General features: G+C 34.2%; 5 protein-coding genes and 1 non-coding gene across 8 annotated transcripts; 2 read left to right on the forward strand and 4 right to left on the reverse strand.

The window, feature by feature from the left end:
* Positions 1-1,336: 1,336 nt before the first annotated feature.
* Positions 1,337-11,589, forward strand: LOC21409303 (L-ascorbate peroxidase 3). 2 transcript variants are annotated; one of them, XM_024177018.1, is made up of 10 exons: positions 1,337-1,449; positions 2,268-2,392; positions 2,934-2,983; positions 3,617-3,682; positions 3,778-3,826; positions 3,942-4,024; positions 4,659-4,738; positions 4,980-5,082; positions 5,378-5,524; positions 11,584-11,589. In XM_024177018.1, the coding sequence occupies exons 1-10, from the start codon at positions 1,337-1,339 to the stop codon at positions 11,587-11,589; spliced, it is 822 nt and encodes a 273-aa protein (XP_024032786.1). The 2 variants fall into 2 exon arrangements, with proteins under 2 accessions (XP_024032786.1, XP_010113326.1); XM_010115024.2 differs by lacking the exon at positions 11,584-11,589 and having other exon boundaries at positions 5,378-5,629.
* LOC21409304 (protein POLLENLESS 3-LIKE 2) lies at positions 5,767-7,947 on the reverse strand. Its single transcript, XM_010115025.2, has 4 exons — positions 7,718-7,947; positions 7,310-7,522; positions 7,040-7,195; positions 5,767-6,901 (listed from the first exon to the last, which is right to left on the reverse strand). Exons 1-4 carry the CDS (start codon positions 7,883-7,885, stop codon positions 5,966-5,968), a joined length of 1,473 nt encoding a protein of 490 aa, XP_010113327.1. The 5' UTR covers positions 7,886-7,947; the 3' UTR covers positions 5,767-5,965.
* Positions 9,628-10,793, reverse strand: LOC21409305. Its single transcript, XM_024177019.1, has 2 exons — positions 10,659-10,793; positions 9,628-10,037 (listed from the first exon to the last, which is right to left on the reverse strand). The coding sequence occupies exons 1-2, from the start codon at positions 10,791-10,793 to the stop codon at positions 9,906-9,908; spliced, it is 267 nt and encodes an 88-aa protein (XP_024032787.1). The 3' UTR covers positions 9,628-9,905.
* An 804-nt stretch (positions 11,590-12,393) lies between the features above and the next one.
* Positions 12,394-12,467, forward strand: TRNAI-AAU. The gene has a single exon. It is a non-coding gene; the product is annotated as a tRNA-Ile (tRNA).
* Positions 12,468-13,169: 702 nt separating this feature from the next.
* Positions 13,170-15,571, reverse strand: LOC21409306 (proteasome subunit alpha type-7). Its single transcript, XM_024177075.1, has 3 exons — positions 15,279-15,571; positions 14,068-14,482; positions 13,170-13,497 (listed from the first exon to the last, which is right to left on the reverse strand). The coding sequence occupies exons 1-3, from the start codon at positions 15,449-15,451 to the stop codon at positions 13,336-13,338; spliced, it is 750 nt and encodes a 249-aa protein (XP_024032843.1). The 5' UTR covers positions 15,452-15,571; the 3' UTR covers positions 13,170-13,335.
* Positions 15,572-18,429: 2,858 nt separating this feature from the next.
* Positions 18,430-27,451, reverse strand: LOC21409307 (histidine kinase 1). 2 transcript variants are annotated; one of them, XM_010115028.2, is made up of 13 exons: positions 27,122-27,451; positions 25,890-26,132; positions 24,000-24,797; positions 23,502-23,749; positions 22,862-23,021; positions 22,463-22,589; positions 22,259-22,348; positions 21,591-21,785; positions 21,292-21,361; positions 21,106-21,148; positions 20,822-20,962; positions 19,402-20,553; positions 18,430-18,874 (listed from the first exon to the last, which is right to left on the reverse strand). In XM_010115028.2, the coding sequence occupies exons 1-13, from the start codon at positions 27,311-27,313 to the stop codon at positions 18,653-18,655; spliced, it is 3,681 nt and encodes a 1,226-aa protein (XP_010113330.1). In that variant the 5' UTR covers positions 27,314-27,451; the 3' UTR covers positions 18,430-18,652. The 2 variants fall into 2 exon arrangements, with proteins under 2 accessions (XP_010113330.1, XP_024032827.1); XM_024177059.1 differs by having other exon boundaries at positions 24,000-24,800.
* Positions 27,452-27,539: the final 88 nt, after the last annotated feature.

Below are 27,539 nucleotides of genomic sequence, written 5' to 3' on the forward strand. Positions count from 1 at the left end.
GAAACAATCCTATTCCCTTTCTTATGTTTAGTAAAATTTGAAATAACAATTTTATGAATGTAATAACTAAAATGTCTTTTTACACAAAAATAATCATTGATTGTATAGTAATTCATTAAGGGCAGATGAGTAAATTTAGCATTCATTCTCTTTGACAAGAAATTAATACTGAGGGGGTCTAAGGATTGATATTTTTTTTCTTATTTCTTATATTGTGTGGAGCCCACTAAATCTCTATTATTAATTTTGTAAGTAAAAAACATTATTAGAGAGAAAAGAGAATCACTCCTCACTTTTTCATTTCCCTTTGCAAAGTAAACATGCCCCTAATGTCAAGGTTTAAAGTTCGAAATCCAAGAATCCTAGTTTGAAAGGGGGGGAAAAAAAACTCGGAGTTAATGAGAATTGTTCTCTTAAGTAATTTTAGTAGCCTTCGTTTTTAAAATAATACAAAGGTCTAAAGTATGATCCTCACAAGCTCAATTGAGAAAAAAGGGAGAGTTATCTCAGAGTTAATAGGAATGTTTCTTACAAGTAATCTAGTTGTGACGACTCTGTTAAATTGGTCGACACTGAAACTAACTTTTAATCTATAACTTCTGAAACTTCCAAAATCTAAGAGATTTTTTTTTGAAATGTTACCTAGAATGCTATAGTAACATTTTATTTAAGTTATAAAACAAAATGCTACAGCATTCATACAACATTTTACAGTAAGTAAAAAAAAATATTTATCCCTCAAATTTTAGGGAGTTTCAAAAACTATATGTTAAAGTTAGTTATAGTGACGACCAACTCAACAGGATCATCACACTAGTGGCTGCCTGCTCCACAGAGTCCTGAAATTTGAATCAGTTCATAGGAAAGGCAAGTGATCAACAGGGCTTGTCAAGCATTGCTAGAAAATGTTGTGCAAAAAAATAAAATAAAATAAAATAAAAAACAATCAGTAAAAAAAAAAAGCATATTTCATTCACCAATCGAATAACTCTCTCTCTCTTAAATTCAATATTGAGATCTTTCATAATCAACAAGGTTTATTCTTTACTTTGGTGTTAACGGAGGGAAGAAAGGAAAAATAAAATAAGGAAGACTTTTCTTCCTTCCTTTCCTCCTCCAAGAGCAAATGACTAATCCTTTTCTTCTTTCCCTTCATCCTTAATAAATCTTTCACTTGTTTCAAAATACATTAATCTTCTTGTGCATGTGTATATATATATATATATACCCAACCCAACGAAAACCTTAATCCATTGTTCTCATAGTATTATTTGGGTAAACAAAAGGTACCATAATAAGGAAAAAAAAAAGGTAAATTAGTCTTGAAGGTGCTCAAATGGCGACACCCGTAGTGGATGCAAAGTATTTGAAGGAAATTGAGAAAGCTCGCAGGGATCTTCGGGCTCTTATCTCCACCAAGAATTGTGCTCCTATCATGCTTCGTTTGGCGTAAATTAATCTTTTTTTTTTTTCCTTACTTTTCTTTCTAATTTTATGATTTAATATAATATGTTTGTTGTTTTAAACATGAAAATAAACACGTCGTTTATCATTTGAAAATAAACGTCTTTATTGTTAAAGTAAAGGAAAATCACGAGAAATGATATCATTAACATTAGAAGTGTAAGTTTGAGCCGGGCTAAACGGATTGACCAAATCTGTCACTGTTGGGTTAGGTCCCGCCTCGGCTCTAAGCTCATCAAACTTTAGGGTAGGGCCGGTTTTGTACGAAATTTCCGTTCAGGCCGTTGGGCCAAAACTGAACGGCATGAACTTTTATCTCTAATTGACGTGCATAAATTTTGTGGCTCAAATGTCTTCTACTCGTTTATTATTATGGAGAACTTATCCGTTTTGGCAGCTCGTTTTGCAAGAAATAAACGATGTGTCTTTTTCACTATGGACTAAATTCTAATGACACGTTTTTTTGTTTTTTTATGGAATGAGATTCTCTCTCTCTCTCTCTCTCTCTCTCTCTCTCTCTCTCTATATATATATATATATATATATATATATCTTAAGATCAAAGAATCAAGCAACATGTCGTAACTTCATACCAAAATGGTTAACCCGACATGCCATTTAATGGTTCAGAAGAATACAAACATGTCGTTTTTGAAACTACGTCCATGCATGTTGAAGACGACAAGTTTTGTTGTTCTTTTACATCTGTTTGATTAAAAATAATACTAATTAATTTGGTCAATTAAATTTGCATTTATCTAAGCACACATCATACATTATTATGCATGTATGTATCATGCCAGGTGGCTTGATGCTGGAACATACGACGTGAAAACAAAGACAGGAGGCCCAAACGGCTCCATCAGGAACCGAAAAGATTTGAGTCATCCAGCAAACACCGGTTTGAAAATGGCTCTTGATCTTTGTGGTGAGCTTTTACAGTTATTATATATGTTTATATATATATATATATCATATAGGTAAAGTCTTAAATTCGGCATTCATGGAGTGCAACTTTTCTTTTATTCTCGTGCGTAACATTATATTGATATGTGTGTAATTGATAAGTGTAATACTCAATATTACATGTGTTGAATTGCATTTTTTTTTTAATGTTACACTTATAGGAACTAAGGCCTCCTTCACTTTGCGGATTCGAATTTTTAATTTGAGTTGGGATGTGACATTTTCTGAGAGCTTTTCACTGTAACAGAAAAAGTTAGATGTGACATTTTCTGAGAGTTTTTTACTGTAGAAACTTAAAAATGAAAACTCGAATCGGTGAAATGAACGAGGCCTAAATATTACACACAAAAATTACATGATTTATCAGACTGATCCGGTTGCCGGACTATAGATATTTTCTCTCTCTATGTATATAATTCATAAGCGAGTCATAAACCAAACCATAGAATCTTTGGTAGTAGATTCTCAATGAAGTTGACATTTGTTCATATGTTTGATTCCAGAGAATGTGAAGGCCAAACATAAAATTATTACATACGCAGACCTTTATCAGGTAAATAAATATTCTATTCTCAATGGTCCATTTTTGTATAAGCAAAGGCCATGATTTTTCTCGTGAAGAAGCGGTTTTAAATGCAACAAGTAGAAATTGAGATGCAACAAGTCAATATTACACAGAAAAAAAATTGTGAAATGACCTTTACAATCATTGACAAAAGCTGATTCTACATCGTGACGTGAAAAAATTTAGACGTATTATGTTATAATTATATAAAATACTTGTTTTATATTAGCAAAGCCAGTGATACTAATTCATCAATAATTGATTCTGCAATATAACATATCCGTTTATTTTATGTACTTAAATTTAAATTATTTATTTTATTATAGTGTTTTTTTTAATAAAAATTTAAAATTTAAATGATAAAATTGAAAATTATAATTTAAATATACATTTTAAACAAACTCGTAGAAATGGAGAAATAAAAGATCTTTAATACATAAAAAAAATGTTCTCTTACGTACATTCTTATTTTTTGCCCTATTCAAAATTTGAAAGCCGAGTGCGTTTGGTTCAAGAATTCGTGTCATAGTTCGTAGTTCGTTACAGTGTTTTTTCTCACAAAAAATACACGTAAATTAAGAATAATTCTGACTAATTAAGTAGAAAGGTTGTACTTTTCAGCTAGCTGGAGTTGTTGCAGTAGAGGTAACTGGAGGTCCATCTATAGACTTTGTTCCTGGTAGAAAGGTAATTTTACATAATATATATTAAATACTTATTAATTTCGTAGTTAATATGTTACACTTGACAAGCGTTTCTAATTTCTCTCCTCCTATAATTAGGATTCAAATCAACCTCCAGAAGAAGGACGTCATCCAGATGCCAAACAAGGTATAATATCACATAAATAGTCACCACTAAGTGATTGATAAAATTAGATTGAGATTTTTCTAATTTCTATGGTTGTTAATAAATAATTAACCTATTTTTGTTGCATAATTTTCAGGTGCATCACACTTAAGAAACATATTCTATCGCATGGGTCTATCTGACAAGGACATTGTGGCGCTCTCTGGAGGCCACACTTTGGTAACTTTTTTTAATTTTTAATTTTTAATTTAAAAGTGAGAGATTCAAACTGTAACTTTATGATGGAGTCAGGTGTGAAATTAATGTTAAGTTATACATGGAATCATGTAACTTGATTTCTCTTGAGATCCAAAGTTCAAGCTTTATTTTATTATTGTAATTATTTTAAAATTTTTGCTATGGGGAATATGTGACATGTCGTTTATTACCGTAACCTTACTATGACAAAAATTTATCATGAATATTACACTAAAAAAATAATAATAAATGCATACCTCCTATAGAATTGAATGTACTGTTTTTTTTTTTTTTTTTTTTTTTTTTTTTCTATCCCTATCAAGTTATGTTTTAGTTTCTTGACTTACCATAAAACTTTCTTTCATGATCTATGTCACTTAATTTTTTTAGATTATGCTATAGGGTATTCCTTATGGTATTATGTATTTATGAACGCATCAAATCATATAAAAATCATAATATATTAAGAAAATGTAAAGCCAGTTGATCTTCACAAAAATGTGATGACCAAAACGCTCGATTGGTATGAACTTACATAAGAATTCTCTTGAGATTTGTCCCCCTTTTTTTTGATTGAGAATTCTCTCTTTTTTTTTTTTTTTTTTTGGGTATGCAGGGAAAAGCTCATCGGGAAAGATCAGGCTTTGAAGGGCCATGGACAGAAGACCCTTTGAAGTTCGACAACTCATACTATGTGTAAGGCATACTGCAGAAGCCCATATATATATATATATATACACACACACTTTGTGTTCTATACACTAGAAAGATGTAACATCAAAAACTTTGACTAGCAAATACTATTGTCATACTTTAATTATTTACCATAATAAAAATATTAAGAAGTTGTAATAATAATCAGAGATAATTAAATATTTTGATATCTCACATGCCTATATATACATACCTTATGACTAAACATACTATTTTCTATCAGGGAACTTTTGAAAGGGGAATCAAAAGGGCTATTGAAACTTCCCACTGACAAGTCTTTAGTTGAGGATCCTGATTTTCGTCGCTATGTTGAACGTTATGCAGAGGTAAATTAAATAGAGAAAAAAAAAAATGATTTTCAATTGAAAATGTCATTCAATTGACAATCTATAAACCGATTCATTCAATTGAAAAATGTCACTTGATTTTAAAAAATTTTGAAATTCTCACAACAAAAGGTCTACCAAGTAATTTTAATAGGCACAGAACAAAAATTCAATTGTCACGTTGCCATCATGTGAAAAAAAAAATTGAAATTTTCAATCATAAATCAAAACTTCAACGAGTGATTTGACTAGAAGGAAAAAAAAAAAAAAAAAAAACCCCTATAATATATGGCAGGATGAGGATGCATTCTTTGAAGATTACGCAGCCTCACACAAGAAGCTCTCGGAGCTAGGCTTCACGCCCCTGACCGCGGAAAAAAGTAACAGACTGAAGTCGATGCAAAATGCAGTCGGAGTTCTCGCCGCCGTTAGTGTCGCCATAGTTGTGGCTATTCTCCTTAAAGGATCATACACTAGGAAGTAGGGACATGTAAGAGGGCAGTAACACACTTACAATGTTATTACTACCTATTTTTGTACAAGAATAAATAACCCAACAAAAAAAAAATGAAAAAACTTTGTCAAGAAGATTGAGACATACTAGACTGTTATTATTGAAGTGCCTAATTATTAAAAAGGCATTACATATTCTACAAATAAAGATGAATAAAAAGCTTCCTTTGAGTGGAAATAATACTAAAAATGTGTCGTACTTTTTTACTCCTACTTTATCATTATCCTCTCTATAGGAAGCATAATAATCAAAGGAGAACAAGTTTATCTCCGGCCTAGAAACTAATTTAACTAGCTTCTCAAATTAAATTAGCTATTAATAAAGATTAGGGAAAAAATAAATAAAAAACAACAAATAAGAGTCCTTAACTCAAGCCCTTGGACTCAAAGAAAGTGTAATGTCTTGGAAGACCTTAAGCCTCTTCTCAATCTTCTTCCCAGCTTCATTTGTGGGGCCCAAAACAGCTGCAATAATTGCCTCCTCAAAGTCCTTGTTATCAGGCAACAAAAACAACTCTGATGATGGTGACACCTCCTTCTCTGCAGACAATCTTCTAGCCTTGTTGTTATTATTCTCCGACAGGATTCGAGGCTCCACCGCAGCGGCGGGCTTCGCTGCCACCTCGTTGCTTAGTAGTCTCATCGAGCACGCGGCGTTTCCCGACCTTGTCCTCTTGAGGCCTTCTGGGAATTGGTTCGAAATCGGGGCCTGTACCTGTGCAATTGGTTCTCTTATGTATTTCGCGGCGTAGAATGGCTGCGCAGCGACATTCAGCGAGTTCAAATTAGTAGTACTAGCACTAATTTGTTTCGCGATTTTCGGTAATACTATGTTGGAATTAGTATTCTCATCATGGAAATCATCTTGTGGGAATGATGGTGGTCTGATAATTGATGATTCTGTTGTTGTTATTGTTGATGGTTGTGGTGGTGGCGGGAAATTGGCATGGTCCTTGCAAGGCTGAGGCTGCCAAATCGAGGAGGAACCGAGGAAGGCGTCGAATAGGCGGCTTTGTTCAACCCGATCCCCGCCCTTGTTCATCATCTCAGACTCGAGGTCCTTTAGCATTTGCTGCGCTCTTTCGTAGGCTTTGAGATGGGAGTCCGTGCCTCTCGGGCCATCGGTCAACGCGGGCTTAACCCGACGCAGATTCTCCTTGGCCTCCGAGATTCTGCCTTGTTTCATCAAGCAGATTCCGAGGTTGCACATCTTATTGTTGTCCGGTGCAATCGCCAGCGCCCTCCGGTAGGCGTCCTCGGCTTCTATGTAGCTGTTCTGTTGCATCAATGCCCATCCCAAGTTCCCCTGAAAATTTCAATTCAATTCAGTTTCATTCTGAAAAAAAACGACTACAAACGTTTAGAGTTTGAATCCCCACAACCGAAATTAAAAAAAAAGAGAGAAAAAACAAAAAATCTCGGAGTTAATAGAAACTGTTCTTACAAGTAATCTAGTGGCCTCCTGCTCCACAGAGACCTGAAATTTCTTCCCCTGAGATCTGGCCGTCTTGGTCCGCTTTCCGTTGAAAGCGAGGCCTTGCTGAATCAAGAACAGCTTGTGCCTCAAAAGTGCTGTTTGGTCATCCAATCTCCCACATCTCTAAAACAATTAAAAAAAAAGAAGAAGAAAATCACCCAAATGAAAACTTTAATAGTATTAATTTAAGAGTTAGAATTATTATTATTATCATTATTATTGTTGCAATTAACAAACCTTGTAAAGGTCCAAAAGAATGTTGTCAAGAGACTCTTGAGCTTGATCCGAACACCTACGTCTCAAAGATTTAATAGCTTCAATGGCTTCTTCAGCCCGATTCTGTTGCTTCATCACAATAGCCATGTCTTTAAGAGCGCTGTCCACTCTATCCCCGGCATTAATGGCTGCCCAGAATAGCGGAATTGACTTCTCCGGATCCTTATCCACCAACTGATACATAGAGTTACACAAAACCCAGAAATCAGATCACAAAATCAAACCCTCAAAAACAAAATAATAATCAAATTTTAATGGTTTCTGACCCAAAATTGGAGAAAAACCCAGAAACCAGAACACAAAATGGAACCCACCCCAAAAGAGAAAAAAAAAATCCAACAAAAGAAAAGAGCTGACTTGTTAACTTACTTGTACGTTTTTGGCTCGGACATAAGGAGAGTCACCCACAGGGACCTTGTGCGTGACGTGGAAGGACTCGGAGCGGGTTCGGGAAACTCCGACGGGCTTGGCCGGGGAAGAAGGAGCCGACTTGGTTGGCCTAAAACCAGGAGGGGCGTTCCACATATCCTGCAACATTTTTTTCTAATCGTAATTTTTTTTTTTTTTTGATGTTGCAGAAATATGTGAAGCTTGTAGCTTTTTTTTTTTTTTTTTTTTTTTTTTTTTTTTTTCTGAGAGAAGAAGAAGAAGAAGAAGAGGAAGAGGGTTTTGGATGAGGAAGACGAAGGAAGGAGTAGGTAGTAATACAAGAATAAAATAGAGACGTTTGAATTTTTCGACCGTTGAGGTTACCGTTTTACGAACTAGCCGTTGTGAGTATTGGGCTTTTTTTAGTATAGACAGCATAGACATATAAACGCTAGGTTATATTTGCACCGGTGCCCTAAACTTTAGCGTAATTATCTTAATTATCCGGACATTTCCATATTATTGGGTAATGCCCCAAAACGATTTATGTATTTTCCTTCTTTCTTTCGTTCGTTTTGTATGTACTATTCTTAGTGGAATGGTAAATTTTTACTGAAAAAATGAAAATTGGAATGATATTATTTTGTTTACTAGAAATAATTGATTTGATTTAATCTGATTATTGGAGCCTAAATACAAGAACAAACAAACAAACCAAACAAGTTGATCCAAAAGTAAACTTGGCCCTTCGGATAAAAAATATACAACGGTATCTGAAAGTTGTACTAAACCTCTGTTTGGTATTATTTTTGGAGGCTGTTTTTAACTCTTTTTAAGAAGTTACAGCAAGTTAGAGTGTTTGGCAGAACCTACTTTTGACCAGCAGCTTCTAAAAACTGCTGCCCCACAGCAAAATTTGAGAAGCAAGTCAGGAGTTATTTTTCCACATCAGTCTGTTGTCATTGTCTAAGTTTACTAAAATGACCTTAATAATAAAACTTAATTCCCAATCAACTCATTTTATTTCTTTCAAATCCAATTAAATGATATATTTTATTTTAAATGTTTATTTGAAAATTAAAATCTTTAATAAATATCTTATGCTAAATTTTAATAATATATTTTTGTTATAATGTAGTAAGTTTGAAAAATAGTTTACCTTTAGTTCTTTACGTTATTTGATTTCTGTATGGATGTATAATTTATCTCGCTGAATAAAACTAATTTATTTTTAGAGATGTTTTAATTAATAAAATGAAAATTATATGTTTTTAGTATTTTGGTGTATAAATATTATGAATATTAACTGTAAAAATAAAAATAAAACTAATTACAAGTATGTGTGTTAAATTATGTCTATTTTAGTCATTATACATCTTCACAATAATTTTGTATATAATTTACCAAACACTTAAATTTCTACTTCTGATATATACAAAAACTTTGAAAAAAAATTTACCAAACACTGACATGTTTTTTTATCACAACAGCTTGTGACTAAAGACACAACAACAACAAAAATTTTTAACAGCACAACAATGCCAAACCAGCCCTAATAATTGATCATTTTGTTCGATTAAAATTTAGTAAAAAATCCGCTTTATATTTTTTTCTTCACTTTATAGACACGGTTGAAGATCAAAAGAGAATAATCAATTTACTCAGAAAAAAAAAAAAAGAAAAGCAAAATTAATTTGAATTCCTTTCTTGTAAAAGTATAAAGATATATTCATATTTAAATATACATTCAGAAATTTATCTATCTAACTTATATATATATATATATATATATTTTTTTTTTTTAAAAGAGACATTTTCCAATGTGCGCTGTATAGCCTATAATTATGATATGAAATACAATAGAAAGATCAGATGTCATCTTATTTTATTTTATTTTATTTGGTGGGCACATATAAAAGCTAGATTATCACAAATTCATAGATGTAATCACAATTCCGAAAACAAGAGAGGTCGAGAAAGAAGTCATGGTTTCCACTGTACAAATCCCGCGTTGTATAAGAATAATGGTGATAGACACTATTATGAGAAACTGTCATACCTAAACAATATCTTCTTTATCCTATTACAATATCGCAAAGATTGTGAAGAAAACAAAATAACAAAGATTGAAAACAAGCACGTAACAACATCTTGAATAGTACAATGCAAGTCTTGCTCTGCATCAAAGCTATAGGGCCCGAAAACTGTCTGCTTTATCAAGCCTAGCCGTGCCTGAGCTTGATGACTCCCCCATTGCATCTGGAGACGTCGCTGGCTGGGCCGACTCTTTCTTCAAAGACGTCGGCAACCCTGAAATCTCCTGTAAATATGAAAGGATGTTACACCAACAAGACAAAGGGTTACTTTGTTAATATGGGAACTTTAGGACTAGTGTTTTCACTTTCAACTATGGAAATTTCTCTTTTACAATAGGCCTCAGAAAAAAATCACGTTAAAATACTTGGCTTCCAAAATACTGAATCTCAATTTCTAATTACTAACTTGAAGTAGTGGTTCCTTATTCATCCTCTTATTAATTTTTTAATCGTCTTGTCATTTTAAGGCTATGGCATATCTATAATATTACGGTCATTTTTCAGAAATTGCGATTTCTATTATTTGAATGGTATCGTTTTTACTATGCTGCCTCATCTCAGAATAGATTATCCCTTCTCAAAATTTGTGGCTTCTAGATCCTGTCACTTTCTACTATATCATTATGATTATCAAAGAATTAAGAAAAAATTGCAAGTAAAATGCAATTTGGACAACAATCCAACACCCTTTTTAAAGCAATTCACACATCAAATTGACTACCAACTGCTCTGAAAACTTACACGTTCAACAATATCATTTTAATACAGCGAAAAACGTGTATATTCGTTACACTTTCATTTTGCTAAAAGCACAAATAGATCAAAATTGAGAATTTCTAACTCACTTTCATTAAATGTAACCTCAAGTCGCAAGGCTTGACTTGATTTCCAATGCATGCCATCGCAAACTTGGAATATTGAAACAGAACATCAGCGGCAGCTTGCTTTTTCTCTTCAATCTGCAAATAAAATTCAACCATGAAGGATAAATTGAAGCAACATCAGCAGACACAGCACCAGAAACAACTTGGAACTAAAACGAGATTGAGAAATTATATGTGTGAAAGATTATCCAACCACAACATATTTACATTTTCTCCATTTTGTTAGGCCATGTTTGGTGAAAGGGAAAGAAAATAGGAAGGAAAGGGATACAACCCAGGAAAGGAATACAAAGAGGAAGGAGAGAGATCGTTTCTTAGGCATGTTAGGTGGGAGGGAAAAGTGGAGGATGGATAAGGATGAGAGGAGTAATGGATGGATGTTACGAGGGATTAGAGGAGGGAATGGATTGGGAGGTGAAGAATTTCAATTTCTCCATATGACTCCAATTTTGATCCTTCTAAAGGAGGAAGGATTGGACAGAATTCATACAAAACACAATAAGAGAAAAACCGTCCCCTTCTTCTCTGTTCTCCCCGCCTAGGTAATACACAACTTTCCTTTCTTTCAATCATACTACCAAACACAAGGCCGTGTTTGTATGGATTCCCTCGTCTAATCCTTCTAAATTAGAATACAAAAGAATTTGAATCCCTCACTCAATCCATTCCCCTCCACACACACACACACACACACACATATGTATGTAAAAAAAACATTCTTCTCTAATCTGATCTAACAAATAACCATAAGTCTTAAAATATATCCACTAATCCTTCTCCTTCTACAAGTCCCACTTTCTTAAAAACAGACCAACAAACAAACAAACAAACAACTATGAATTAAAAAAAAAAAAAGAGAAATTCCAAGCAGTAGATAACCACTGAGTTCTAATTTCTGTATGAATTGCAAAAAGAATCAGGCAGAAATAACAGAAATAGAGATCTCTTCACAAAAGATGAAAACAACATTGCCTTTCCTCCATATCTTCTAAGTTCTAATAAAAATAATTTATTATTAGGATTATCACTAGTTCAATAATTTGGATAAGCCAATAGTACCTAAGAAAATAATAATAATAAAAAAAATCCAAGAACCCACGAAGCAGCTAAAAAGAAAATACAGTACTGCGTTTTAGAAAACTAGAAAAAAAAAAAAAGGGAAAGAAAAGATTGTAACCGAAACAACTCGGGTGAATCGAAACTTTTTAAAAGAAAAGTGAGATTTTTAAGGAAATACAAATACAACCAGAGGATTTTACGTCCTGGGATTGTCCGAAGTGAATATACGGTGATGAAATGGAATATGACTGGACATTGAGGAATGCTTGAGAGTAAAATTTGGAGAAATTCATGAAATAAAGTTATGTGAATTCGGGGTTTGTGTTAGTTGGTAGTCAGAGGAAGATATTTTCTCAAGAATTAGGAGCAAATAAAAAAATGTAAAAAAAATAGAAAGAGAAGGTTGAGCTTTAGGATAAGAGGTGTACCTCGTAATCGTCCTTCATGACTGGAACTAGGCCTCCTCCTGGTTCTCGATCAAGCTGACGAAACCCAAATCTGAACTTGAACAGGCGGTGTAGAAACTAGCTAGAGAGAGAATTTTTTTTTTATTATTATTTATGGAATTTCTTTTTCTTTTTGAAAGAAAACAATATTCCACAACAAATAATGACTATGAAAATATCGTAACAACAGCGGCCTATTAGCTCAGTTGGTTAGAGCGTCGGGCTAATAACGCGAAGGTCGCAGGTTCGAGACCTGCATGGGCCACGCGGTGGTTGAACCCCCTGGGGGCCCCCTTTTTTTTTTTTTTTTTTTTTTTTTTTTTTTTTTCTCTCTCTCTCTCTTGTTATGAGCTAGTTATATAATACAATCCTTCTATATTTCAGGAGGTATAACTTTGATTCTTTGAACTTTTTGAAGACATTTTCATTTCTTCTTTTCCCTTTCTTTTTGTGAATAAACATGTAGCAAAGTTACTACTAGTGCTACATGTGGAATGAATTCAAAAAGAAGTTGCAAAATGTAGAAACTAGGTAAGAAAAAAAAAAAAAAAAAAATACGACCAACAATTTTTTCAAAGTTCAAACTACCATACTACATAAAATCATTCCATGCCCACATGCGAATATGATTATACTTCCAATCATTCCTTACTTTTTTTTTTCCTTGTTATGAGCTAGTTATAATACAATCCTTCTATATTTCAGGAGGCATAACTTTGATTCTTTGAACTTTTTGAAGACATTTCCATTTCTTCTTTTTCCTTTCTTTTTGTGAATAAACATGTAGCAAAGTTACTACTAGTACTACATGTGGAATGAATTCAAAAAAGAAGTTGCAAAATGTAGAAACTAGGCAAAAAAATAAAATACTTCCGACAATTTTTTCAAAGTTCAAACTACCATACTCCATAAAATCATTCCATGCCCACATGCAAATATGATTATAAAAAGACGTAACAACGGGAAGTTTTGATTTCAATTGCGCTTCAAGTATAAAATGCTGATTATGAAAGTCACTCTAAAGCCACTGAGAAAGCAGATTTAAGATTCCAAAAGATTAGAGAGCGAGGAGAACATAAACAAGTACAGAAAAGAAACTAGCAAAGTAAAAATTTCAAGGAAACAAAAGGAAATCATGTTTCCTTGGGAGGGGCCTTCTTTGCAGCCTCAGCAGCAGCTTTCTCAGCTTCTATCTCGGCAACAATGGCATCGATTTCAGCTTCCTCAAGTTGTCGAAGACCTTGTTCCCTTGTCATGACAGCAACTTCTATGTTCTTTCCGCCACTTTCAACAACCTAAATGTAAAATACACACAGCATAAACGTCAAATTCATTACTTTCATAGAGTTCTATACGCAAAAGACTGCCATGAACAAAAAGTTTGATCTCCTGATGCAAAGTGATTTCAAGTTACGAATTGTTTTAACGCTGCAATGGTCAAACTTTTAGATCTTACATGTCATTTACAATTTACAAAACAAGAATTGAGTATGAAGTTTATATCCTTGAGGACACATGTTCATCATTGATCATATCATTTAGAGGAAAACAAAAAAGGCAGTAATTGCCCCATTTGACTTCTGATATGCACGACTTCCGGTATAACAACCTAAAAAATTATAGTCTCTCATTTCTCATGATTTAAAGTTTTTCCATAGGCACAGAAAGATTGTAGCAATCATGTAATTGCTTAATGATGTGCATTGAATTGAATGGATGACAGGATATTTTCAGAGGTTAAACACTGTTAAAGCTGTCAGCTCGGGCTGGACTAGTGTGATAGGATGTGAAGAAATGGAAGAATGTATGCAACTAAAATAGAGGTTTATTTTTATTTTTATTTTAAGCAAGGCAAAAATACTTGCCTCGAGCAAAGCACGAATCGCAAGCTTTACTGTTTCTTGCCCAGAAGACTCTTTGTAGTTTTTCTCAAGAAACTCGCGTATCGAGTTAGAGTTTCTCCCAGTTGCATTAGCTTTCCAGGCTGAAAATGTCCCAGAAGGATCTGTCTGATACAGAGCTGGTGAACCAGTATAAGGGTCAAAGCCAATGATCAACGTTGAAAGGCCAAATGGTCTAACACCACCACTTTGTGTGTACTTCTGTTGAAGCCCAGCAATGTAGCGTGTTATGTACTCCACAGTCACCGGATCCTCGACTGTAAGTCTGTGGCTTTGACATTCAATTCTCGCTCTGTTTATCAAGACACGAGCATCGGCTTTGAGCCCAGCACAGGCCAATGCAATGTGATCATCCAGGTTCACAATCTTCCTCACCGTTCTGCACAACAATATCAAAAAAAAAAAAGAAAAGATCCCACTTTAATAATATCATCACTCACTAGTCACTACCTTCTGAACTAATATCAAACTTTTAACAATTTCCAACCCCCGGTTTTTAGTTACCAAACACCTCTATTTCGATAAATGGGTCACCAATTTCAACAGAACTACATAATTTCTTCATACAAAAGTTATGCCTATATTATAGAATAACTCTCACATCTAATCTGAAGCCTAAACTATTTTCACATTCTCCCTCTTCCCTTCTTCCAGGAAACAAGAAAAATGAAAAACCATCAGGCTTTAAGAACTACGATTGAACATATTCATCAGATTATAGTCAGCTTAAACCTCGCAAAATGACACATCTTTCTGGTTTAATCCTAATGAATTCCCTAATATCAGAATTCCTCACAAACCTAGATCAGCAAAATAAAAGCCAAAAGCCAAAAGAATATCACTATACCAGTCATCAAAACCTGTTTCCAGAGAAATACAAACGGAAATGGACGCAAAACCCTAATCAAAAGCTTCAAATTTCCATCATCCAAAAAGCAATAAACAAAGGGGGGGAAAAAAAAAAACCCCGCAAAATGACGCATTTCGCTTGCTCAAACTCGAATAAAAATCCCTAATACCAGAATTCCTCAAAAACCTAGATCAATAAAGCAATCGAAAAGTCCAAAAGTATCTCAGTCACTTAAATCCAAAACCCTAGCTGAAAAAGTTTCAAATTGTCGCTCTCCTCCAAAATCAATTGATAAAAGGAATCGCGAGAGAGAGAGAGGAAGGACCTGGAGTCTTGGAGCTTAGCGGCGGACTTCTTCTCGACGCCGAGGACGATGGTGTCCGTGCCGCGGACGCCGACGGCGGCGTTGCCCTTGCGGACGGCCTCGAGGGCGTACTCGACCTGGAAGAGATGGCCGTCCGGTGAGAACACCGTGATAGCTCGGTCGTACCTCGCCATTGCTAGGTTTGTAGTCTTTGTGGTTTGATCTGATCGAGAATTTAGGTCTCTTCTTCGTCCTCTCCTTGCTAGTCTGATCTCTCTCTCTCTCTCTCTCAAGTCTGAGATTCTGTTTTTTTTTTGCCTTTTTATGCAACTTTAATTGATCCCCAAGCCAACTTTATTTTTATTTTTTTACTTTATTTTTGGCTATATAATGAACGAAATGTCGTTGATGTAACTTCAGACGACATCCTTCTTTGATAAAAGAACGATACATCGTTGGATTAGACTCCATACGACATATTTTAAAAAATAAAACGATATGTCGTTGATGTCACTTGAAACGACATCCGTATTTAAAAACAACATGTCGTTAATGAAACTTCTAACGACGTCCTTCTATGAAAAGTAGAACTAATGGCATTTTACTCACGTGTAATCAGAATGCGCATAAATTGGATTGAACAAAATTTAGAGTGGGTAGAATTTAGAGTGAGAAATCAGAGTTAAAATAAATTTTTTACTTAGTGACATGATTTGAAATCGAAATCACTCTAAATTGAAATCTTATTCATGCGTTGACTTACACTCAGAATCAAAATAAAACAGTATAAAAGCACTAACATACCATTTAAGTCAATTTAATATTTTTAATTTAAAAAATAAATTGTGTACTTATTATATTAAAATTAATCATAATTAAAATATTTAGTGCAATAATAGGGTATTAAAATAATAAATATAAATTGTACAATTATTTAAAATATAAAAATAAATTGTTAAAAAATTTAAATAAAACAAATAAAAATAAAAAATAGTGTTAAAAAATTAAAATATATTATTAATTTATTAAAGTACATATTTTATTATATTGAAGTTAGAAATAATTAGGTTAATATTATAATATTAGGTAAATAAAATAATAAATATATGTTATAATTATTATTTTTTCAATTTTATTTTTAATTTTATATTTATAAATAAAATAAGGGTATGATAGTAATTTAATGTTAATATTAGGAATTATAGTTCCAATTCCAAGGGGGCATGGGAGTGCCGACTCTCATTCCTTAATCTCAAATTTGAGTGGAGCTCACTAATCTTATTCTCATTTCAAGATAAAAAAGAACAAGTAAACATGAGATTGACTTCCATTCTCCACTCCCATTCTACAATTTTAATAAATAAACCCAAAATGTTTTTAGTTTTGACTCACCAATCAGCATCACATCTTTTAAAAATAAAACGATACGTCGTTGGTGTTACCTCAAACAGCATCCATCTTTAAAAACAACATTTCGTTGGTACGACCCAAATGACATTTATCTTTTGAAAATGGATAATTTATGGCTGGATTTTGAAGAAAATAATATTAAGCGTGTTGATGTGTATCACGCAAGTGACAATTTTTCTGCTAATAAGTGATATGGCGTTCGTCTACAAGCGACAATCTTTCTTTTATTATTATTATTATTAGCCGAGCACTTGACAGTATCTTTTGTGGATACTAAGGGTGCGTTTGGAATTGGTTCCAAAACGTTTTTATTTTCTGTACGAAAATGAAAATGAAAACGTTTTTAGTTTCATTTTTGAATTATTTCTAAAAATGCGTTTGGTAGTTTTATTTAGAGATTGATTTCAGTTTTAAAAAAAACTGAAACTGCGTTTGGTGGTTTAATTTTTGAAAACATGTAATAATATATTAAATAAATAATATTATTAAATATATTAAATAAATAATATATTAAATATATTAAATAAATAATATTATTAAATATATTATATAAATAATATTATTAAATATATTAAATAATAATATATTAAATAAATATATTAAATAAACATATATAATACAAAAACGGTTTCAGAAAAGAGGGAAGAAAATGAAAAAGAAAAAAAAAAGTGAAATCCGTTTTTCAGAAAACAGAAAACGAAAACAAGAAAATGAAAACACATTTTTTTCGTTTTCTGATTTCCACAAAAAGACAAAAACGTTTTTGGTTTTGTTTTTAAAAAAAAATTGCACCAAACACGTTTTTAACACCCGTTTTCATTTTTTTGCTTTGAAAACCGTGAAAAACGAAAACGAAAACGCAAACAAACGGGCCCGAAAACACCTTTTTTTCGTTTTCTGATTTCCACAAAAAGACAAAAACGTTTTTGGTTTTGTTTTTTAAAAAAAATTGCACCAAACACGTTTTTAACACCCGTTTTCATTTTTTTGCTTTGAAAACCGTGAAAAACGAAAACGAAAACGCAAACAAACAGGCCCTAAATTTAAAACGACATTCTTCAAAAAAAAAAATTAAAACGTTATTTTTTTTTGGGATCCTATTTTAAAATTAAACCTATGGATCTGTATTATCATTGTTCCAAACATGAGTACAAATGACACTTCATAGGAAGTATTATCATTTTTTGTATTCAAAACCGAGTGCCGTTTTACTGTTGCAAACTTCATCCGTCCTTCGGACTCCAAACGACATCCCTTGCAAACATGAAAAGCATGTCGTTTGTAGACCACAAAGGAAAACATGCTTTTGAAACTCAAACTCTATGTTGACTTTAATCATCGAGTGACACGTTGTGTTGTGTAAACGATATGTCGTTTTTGGTTTCCTAACTTCAACTATACTTGTTTGTCCATCATGAAAATGAATTTGCTTCTTCCACCAGACAAAAGTAAAGGTAAAGCCAGCAACTTCCTTAACTTATATTATTATTATTATTTTTTAGAAGTCATTAACTAATTTTGGAATATACCACATCAGTTGATTTCAAAATCATCACTTGACTAATGCTAGGAAAGTATCAAGGAATGATAACCTTGGTAAGCCAAACTCAAGTCATGAATTGGTTTAACAAACTTAATATGCAAGTTTTATAAAAACACTTTTTGTTACAATCATCAGTCTTTGTTTATGTCAAGTTTAGGTCAATAGGTGCTTGCATGCAATCATGCACAATAATCCACTTTCTCAAAACCATTTGCCCACATCAAAGCAAAACACACAGAAATTTCAGATCATGCTTTATCACTTTGGGCATACATTTACTAGCCCTTTTTTATGTGTAGATAATTAGAGGAAAATTGGGTTATACAATGTACATTTACTTACTGTAGGAGCAACAATGTTCTCTACAAAATCTTACACCAAAAAGCACCTAATTTCCAAACTTTGTCTTGTTTTTGCTTAGCTCTTGGTTGACTTCAAATTGTTAGACTGTTGTTGTTCTTTTGGTGAGTGAAAGAATGGTGGACACCATAAGCTTGTAGTCAATTGGCTTTGTTAGATAAGCATCCATGCCCACCTCTAGGCACTTGGTTTCATCACATGACATTGCATGGGCCGTTAGAGCCACAATTGGAATGTGCAATTTTGTTCCTTCCTCTGACTTCCTTATTGCTTTTGTAGCTTCATAACCATCCATCTTTGGCATCTGGGTTCAACAAGAAACAGAAAAATAAATAGTTCAAGAGACATATGAGTCAAAATTCCTCTAGAAGAGCCCATGGTGAGGCACCACCTAGGATAAAGAGGAGCGGAGCTACATATATTTCAGTGGTGGCATGTATCCTATTGAGTTTTTAAATTTTAATTTTTATACCTAAAATTTCAATTATACCCACGATTAATAAGAAAACTTACGATTATGTCCCTACTTAGTAATAAAAAACTACAATGATGTCCCAATTCAATAAAAAAATGAATCTTTTACTTTTTTTTCCATTTTTGCCCCTATCAAATAAGTCTTCTGACTTCACCACCAAAAATAAGTCATATATCCAAACATGCTGAGTTTGAGTAGACTCCTAGACTTTCCCTTTTTATTTATTTATTTATTTTATTTTATTTTTTTCCTAGTGAGGCTTACTTATTGGTCCTTGGAGGAAAAAAAAAAAAGCATTGGAATAACCAAGACACAAGGAAACTAGCAAACAGTGAACTTGGTTTCAGTGTTATTACCTGACAATCCATCAGAATCAAGTCAAATGGAGAGGGATTCCAATTCTCTTCTTGTGAACAAGTGCAGGCATCTTTACACATTGATTGCCTACCGCCCTCATCGGAACTAAGCAAGCAATTCAGAGCATCCACCGCTTGCAGCCCGTCGCCAACCGCGGTTACTGTGGCCCCCATTTTCTCGAGCATTATGGTTGCAACTCTCTGCAGGACCGGTGTATCCTCCGCAAGCAATATGCGCAGGCCCTCAAGAGATTTCTGTTCATTCAAAGCCTTTGTTGAGAACATGTTCCCATGCTCCTTAGGACGGTTGCTGACCGCGCTTTGCTCTGGACTTGCTGAGTTTCTCGGTTCGGTTTCTGTTGAGACCAACTTGGTTTTTGCGTCTTCCGCTTCATGTGCCTTCTTCCTCAAGTTATTGTCATCTGGGCGCACATGAGTCAGCTCAACTAGACAGTTCTTAACCGCGTGGTATTTTGAGGAGCTGAGTTTAGTCATCCTTTCCCTTTGTGTCTCTTCCATTTCGAAAGTGGTTGTTATCGATTTGTTCGAGCTTCCCATTTCAGACATATCGGATTCATCCGAGCTCGCAGTCTCAAACTGAGTGGAATCAATCTCAAGACATTCATGTGAATCACCTTCTTTTGTTGTTGCAGTGTTAGTACTTCTCAAAGCACTTGGAGAACTTTTTCTCTCCTTAATCACAGCTTCAAGAATTTGAACCATCTTTGCCTTGTACAAAGGCTTATTAACCATCAAAACATGCTTTTTTCTCCTAAGTTCCATTTTTATGGCATTGGAGGTGTCATGGTTTAGCACCCAAGCAAACTTTGCCTTCCCAGAGTACTTGTCAAGGAAGTTAAGCTGTTCTTTCCATATATCAGTGCTCAAGTCAAGTAAGGCTATGTCCACAACCATGAGAAAATATGGGTTCCTCATTTCATATATGTTGAGCAACTCGGCCCTCAGATTCTCGTTCAGCGAATACTGCGCCTCAAAGCCATTGGTGCGGGCTGAATTCTTGCCTTGAAAGAGTACGCGGAGAAGTTGCGTCAGCTCATTCCACTCTGATGCTTCCACATTGAACACTCCGTTCTTGCGCAGCCACTGGGACATGATCAGTCTCCCCATGCTGCCGTGTAATGCAAGCAACACCTGCATTATTTGGAACACTCAATTCTTCACTCTTGTCTGAACAAACTATATTTGTTTTTCTATTTTAACAGGACAGAAGTACCAATTGAGATAATTTGGTAGATCAGGGACTCGTTTCAAGACATTTTAATAGTTCGGGGACTAAAAATGAGTTTAACCCTTTGTTACGAATGACGATAAACCTACTGAACTCAACCATTCGCCGAAAAGATGTAGTAAAATGAGACGAGTAAAGATGGGATAATCTAAAGGAAGCAATGCCACTCACCACCAAACCATGCTTTGCAAAATCTATTTGGCAATGTTGTTCTGTATTATCTGCAGGAGTATTTAGAACCAAGTAGAGTCGCATTAGAGTTCCTGGACCATTTTTCTTTACGACCTTTATTTCTCCACCCATCTTATTGACCTGTCATGATTACTGGCGTAAATATAAACTGGGGAAAGTAGTTTCAACAAATAAAAAGGAGAGTTTCCAAGGGTAAGAATCTTGCAAAGTATTTGCTTTTATAATGCATGATGATTTTATGTAGTTTGAGGGACTTAACTTACCAAAGTCCTCACTATGCAGAGTCCAAGGCCAGTACCACCATGCCTGACCAAATAAATAAATAAGGTTTGTTATACTCAAAGTTAAACATGGTTAACAAGGATCATTTCCAAAGGCAAATTTATTGACAAATTGTGGAACAAAAGTGGTTTAATAAAAACTTGAAAAAAAAAAAAAAAAAAACTCACGTCCTAGTTGTTGAGGGATCTGCTTGCTCAAAGCTTTCAAAGACAGACTCCCATTTACTTGGATCAATCCCTGCAATTTGTGAAAAAGTAATTCACATGATTCTTTTTTTTCCCCCTTTAACAGTTGGAGTTAATTGCAACAATATTGTGAATGTAAGGATTATATTTTCAACAAAAAAAATAAAAAAATCAAGGAAGAAAGTGTCAAACTGCTAGAAGTTCAGGGAGGTAGGTGCTAAGAATCTTTTAAAAAAAAAAAAAAAAAAAGGAAATTGTGATTCTTCATGTAGTTTTCATACCACAGCCTGTGTCATCAACTTCAAACCAAAGAATCTTTTTGTTATCCTTCTTGGGGACCTCCTTTGTGTGGTTCCCTTGATGCCTTAACTTCATCTTATGTGCACATCTCTGTTTCTTCTGGTCCACAGAGAACTTCCCTTTATTACTGACTGTATTCAAGTTTTGACACCATCCTCTAAGTATGACATGTCCAGCTGCATAGTGATTTATCAACAATGAGTTATATATATATATATATATATATAGAAAGTCACTTTATTTTTCACAACTCCAACTAAATACTCTCATTTTGGACTATATTTGAGTAAATGGAAAATTTTGACCCTTTTTCCAGGCCACTTTTTTTAGTGTCAAAAATGTAAAACTAAGGCCAGTAAAACTGAAGAATTCAGAAATGACACTCAAAGATGTAATCTTTATATTTATGCCTGCTAATGACATAAACTTAACAGTTATACTACTCAATTTACCAGAAAACTTACTGGTAGGATGCGATGTTTTTTTTCTTCTCGACAAAGTCCGGACATTTTCAGAGAGTATTCTACCAGAATATATATATATATATATATATATTATTTTAAAATCAACAAAAATGGCACAGATGTAAATCCGTTGGATTTTAGTGGCATACTATGTAATTCTCTCAATATATATAAGTTGCACTTACATGTTGTGAACTTGATAGAATTGCTTATGAGATTTGCAAATACTTGAACAACTCTTGCAGAGTCCCCTTGGACTAATTTTGGCATGTCATCTAAGAAATTATACATAGTAATTAGCAATAATTGTATGTGAACATTTGAAAAAAAAAAAAAAAAAAAGTAAAACTAAGAATCACAATATTTGCTGAAATTAGTTCCATCCATACCAGAGAGATCTAAGACAGTTTCCACGTTGTGATTTATGCACTGAACAGAAAACATATCAACGAGTCCTTCAAGTTCTCTTCCCAAGTCAAACTCAGCTTCTTCCAACACCAGTTTTCCAGATTCAACCTAGACAGTATATTGCAGATAAAGATGTATGATTTAAGACATATCATGATTTTTTTTATATTTTTTGGGCAGAAAAAAGATCAAATAAACGTTGATGTAATTAGTTATGGAAATCGACACAAAGCATGTATCATCTGCTCTCACATGTCAACTGTGTTCTGTCTGTCGCTTGGATCAATTTTTGGGGTTTAGGCGAATCGGAATTCAGTCAATAGTTTCTTTGTTTAAGGAAAGTATGATGAATAACGTGTCAGTTTGCCTTTATAGCTTACCTTGCTGAGATCCAATATATTGTTGAGAAGCCTTAGTAGAGCTGTTGAGCATTTTCTAATCTGGGTGACTGTGGCATATTGTTCATTTGTGAGGCAGTCATCACATATGAGAATGTCCAACAACCCGATAACTGCTGCCATTGGCGTCCTAAGTTCATGACTGCAAATGCAAAAAAACTTTGTTATATTACTCTAGATAAACAACATTATTCTATTGAGCTATCTGACTTTAGGAGCTTGTTTGGTACGAGGGAGAAGTGGAAGGAGGGATCTGGATAGGAGCGAGTGATTCAAAACCCTCTGAAAAACTCCACTTCATTGGACTATAGTGTTAAAGTACTTTATTACCCCTCGTTATCGAAGGGAACCAGACGCAACTAAGGATAAACCAGTAATTTTACAAAGAAAATCTTTTGTTTTTTCCCTTTTCTTGCCTCTCTATACCAAACAATTTGCTCCTTTTCATGCCAAATCTCATAAGAGAAAGGACCTATTCATCCCTCTCGATTTTCGTCACCTAAGTTACTCAGCTCTCGCTCCTACCAAACAAGGCCTTAAAAATAACAGAACATTTAGGTGTAAAAAGGAAACAATTCATTATCACATTAACCAAAAAAAAAAAAAAGTGACACTTCCCCACCTCATATTCGCTAGGAATTGGCTTTTATAGTTGCTAGATGCCTCTGCCCTTCTTCTTGCATCAAGATGACTGATGAGTTCTGCTCTGAGCTTCATTTCCTTTGATACTCCATTTGTGAGTATGAAAATGCAAATGCATCCAATCACTAAGATACACAACGATGCAGATATTAATATGACCAATGTCTTGAAGGATCTCTCATCTACCTTCCCCATTATATACTTTCTTGGGATTATGACAACACCCACCTGCAAATAGAAGAAAAAGCCATTCAAGCCTTTTAGGTACTACAAGCCAACTAAACAAGGAAATAAGTTTCTTTCTATAAGCTTAATAAGACTTTATATATATACACACACATATATATAGCGGCGTCGGGCCTATGACTCCTACTTTACTAACAAACGAAGAAAATGACTCTTGTTCGAACTATGATGGACATACGCACACACTCATGCACCCAACCACTTGAGCTAGTTTGAGCTTAGAAAGACTTACCAAAGGAAGTCTCTTTAGTTTTAGAAAGAAAGAGTCAATGTAATATTGGTGGTGACCAAGCTCAGCATCCTCAACATGAACCTCATGACTAGGAGGGAAATCATTACCATATTTTCTTCGTAACCACTGAGCCCCCATTCTTATAACATCATCATCAGAATCAACAGCCATCATGAGCTTAGTCCCATTTGTTGAATTCCTTAAAAGAGGAGTATTTGTTGACGTAGAGAGCAAGTAACCTTCTTGAGAGGTTAAGTACATATAACCACTGTGGTACTCAACAAGCTCCTTCATTAGTTGCCCTACACCGTACAATGCAGTAGTAACACCAACAACAGCCACAATGCTTTTATTGGAAGCATCCATGACTGGCAAGGCCGCCGAAAGCATAGGAGAATCCGTGAACTTGCTCACCGAAACATGCCATGTCGCGACACCATCTGGCACCTGTGAAAGGCCTGCAATGTTGATTAGATCCTCTGGTTGGACTGGCTTTGCTTTTCCTATCTTCTCGCCGCTGATGGGGTCGAGAGGCTCACGGTACCAAGTAGCGGAGATGTTACCATGTATGGCCTGATCATTCCACACTTGATGTGTTGACAACATGTTTGCGTTATAGGCCCCGACCGCGCTGATCGAGTAGTTTGCTAGATCCGAGTAAATGTAGAATGTGTTGTTGCTCCTATGATCTCTATGGAATGCTTGGACAAAACCATTCCTGTATTTTATAGTGATTGCATTTAGAGCTTTTCGGCTTGCAAACAAGGCCCATGTCACGTCCCTCATCGATTCATACAGCTGCTAAGATCAGAATTTTTTTGTAAAATTTGAGCATAATAGTTTGATACAACAGATGTCTTTATACATGTAACTATTGAATACAAATTAGTAAGTGTACACATGTGATTTTTGCAATTTATTCAAATTTTAGGAGAAACAAAACCATGGGATAGATTGGGATTGAGTTTTCTTTTTATCATTCTTCTACACCTACTAAATTATTATTCTTACTTTTTTAAGAAAGCACATCACCAGACATAAAAGGCGAACCTTATATGATAATGGACTAGAATTACCATTTCAATTTTGTTATCTAATCTACCAAATTATGTCGCTTTATTAAAAAAATTTAAAACTATTTTTAACTAACCATTTCACACTTCACTATTTGAGTTCATTAAATAATGTGGCATAAAGCGATTAATTAGATACCATTTGGAATACTAAAAATTAGACAGGTGATCTAAATCTAATGAATATAGCTAACTTAATGAGGAAAGAGTGATTGATGTTGGATTTTTCCCTTAAATCTCGATACCCAACCGAGACCTTGATCCTCAGAATGTGGTCTATCCTATTTCACCACTAAAGGAACGTGATTAGCCACATTCATCTTCAGTTATCCACCATTGTCCACATTCGGTGCACGTCCGAGAAGGACTCTGTGATGGGCAGAGTCTATAAAAGGGGACAAAACACATTAATTTAGGTCCCTAAGCCTGCAATCTCCATTCAGCAAACATATACACCATCAATGAGAGATTAAGTAAGGTTTAGAAGAACCGAAACCGAGTTTTTCCTTTTATCCACCGAGAATGTCAATGGCCGGAGGTGTTTTCGATCTGTTTCATTTAATTACGTATTTGATCTAATTGCTACTCAGCTTTACTAGCAGCATGTTTAGATCATTAAGAAATCCCAACAATGGACTAATAACCAACCTTAATAAGAAACACTTTTTAACTGACCTTTTCACACTTCACCATTTGAGCTCATTAAATAACGTGGCATAAGACACCATTTGGAATATCAAAAAATATTGGAGAGGTGATTTAAATCTTGTGATTATAACTAACTTAGCGAGAAAAGAATGATTGACTAATAACCAACCTCAACTTCTTCTGCTTGAGTGGTGGGCTTGCTGTACTTTCTGAGCACATACTCTGAGAGCTTAACCTGAGCCGTCGTTATTTCCGCCGTCGAATTCAAGATGTTCCACATCCTTAAAATGGGACGCTGTAGAAGTTCATGACGAAGACCATAGGCCAAGCTGTTGAGGGATTTTGCTGTGTAGATCCTTGTAAAATGCCATGTCAAAATGGTCAACAGCCCAATCAAAATGGCTAGCATGACCTGCGTAAGAATCTTCAATATAAGCTTATGTCCTTTTAGAGGTAGGGAAATTCGAGTATTTAACTTTTTTACTATAGTAAAAAGTTCTCACATAAAATCATACATCGACTCGAATTAAAAACTCGAATAAGCGAACTAAACTGACCATAATATGTTCTCTAGTAACGCCAATAAAAATTCCAACAGAGCAAGTACGGAAAAAATTAATATTCTTCTCGTAAGGACAATAGGTTTCTAAAGGAGCAAGCGCAGCAGAATTTTATCATAAACAGGATGAATGCAGATTTGTCAAAATTCTAATTCTCTGATAATAAAATTATTATTTTTCCCCCATTTACATAACAAGTATCGTTTTCCATTTGAAGGTTAGAGCAAATTAAGCTAAAATAATTCAAATTCTAACACGAGGGTTCTTTCCATTTACTTAAGCTTTCGGTAAAAATGGTAAACTAATATGGTATCAGAGCAATAACCCGAATTTAAATTCCTATAATTACACTATTTAAAATTATTATCATGCTCTGTTGGGCGTTTAATTTGTTTCAGGCTCTCAAGTACGTATTAAACTGCAAAGGAAGCAAGCTTAAGTCCAAACATGGGCATCCAAATTTATCTTTCCTCCCATATTCCAACTCAAAACATATCACAAGATTAGCATGTTTTAGGTGACCAATACATGACCAAAATTTTTGAACTTGTTACACTAAAATTGGATCACCAATATGGAAACTAACATAATTTAAAAAAAAAAAAAAAAAGAATTCACCAACTTAAGTACTACTACTAACATGGGCATCTAAATTTTTTCTCTTCTCACACACATATTCCAACTTACACATAAACATCTTTATGATTAGTGTGTTCTACAAGATCATAATTATATTAACCAATTAATCATAATACGTATATAGCAATCAAGAGGGGAGAATATATATATATATATATATATACACATATAAAAGTATTTTGAGAAATTAAAATAACATTACCATGATAGCTAGGCGAGCAACAAAGACACTGTAATATGATGAGAGGCAATAAGTATTAGCATATTGAAAGTCTTGATTATCTCTTTCAACATCTCTGTGGAAAATTCTTCTGCCACGTGGGGTTGTGTTCCTTCTCAAAGAGGTGGCAAAGCCTGTGATTCTATCAAACACGTTTCTCAAAGGAGTAGCCATTAGTAATGTGCTCCTCGTGCTGGTTTGTGCTGATGAACATTCAGAACTAGTTTCTGAGTGAGTTTCTAATATTTGATCAGACTTTTCTCCCCTTTAAGTGCTGAAACCATAAAGATAATAAATGCCATGCAATTGGCATAAGACTCGTATGTATGTGGTTTGTGTTTTTATCTGTGTGTGTGAGTGAGTAGGTGAGAGAAAGAGGAGAGAGAGAATTCTTTGGTGG

The sequence above is a fragment of the Morus notabilis genome, unplaced genomic scaffold (assembly GCF_000414095.1).
Source record: "Morus notabilis unplaced genomic scaffold, ASM41409v2 Scaffold384, whole genome shotgun sequence".
Taxonomy (NCBI): Eukaryota; Viridiplantae; Streptophyta; class Magnoliopsida; order Rosales; family Moraceae; genus Morus; species Morus notabilis.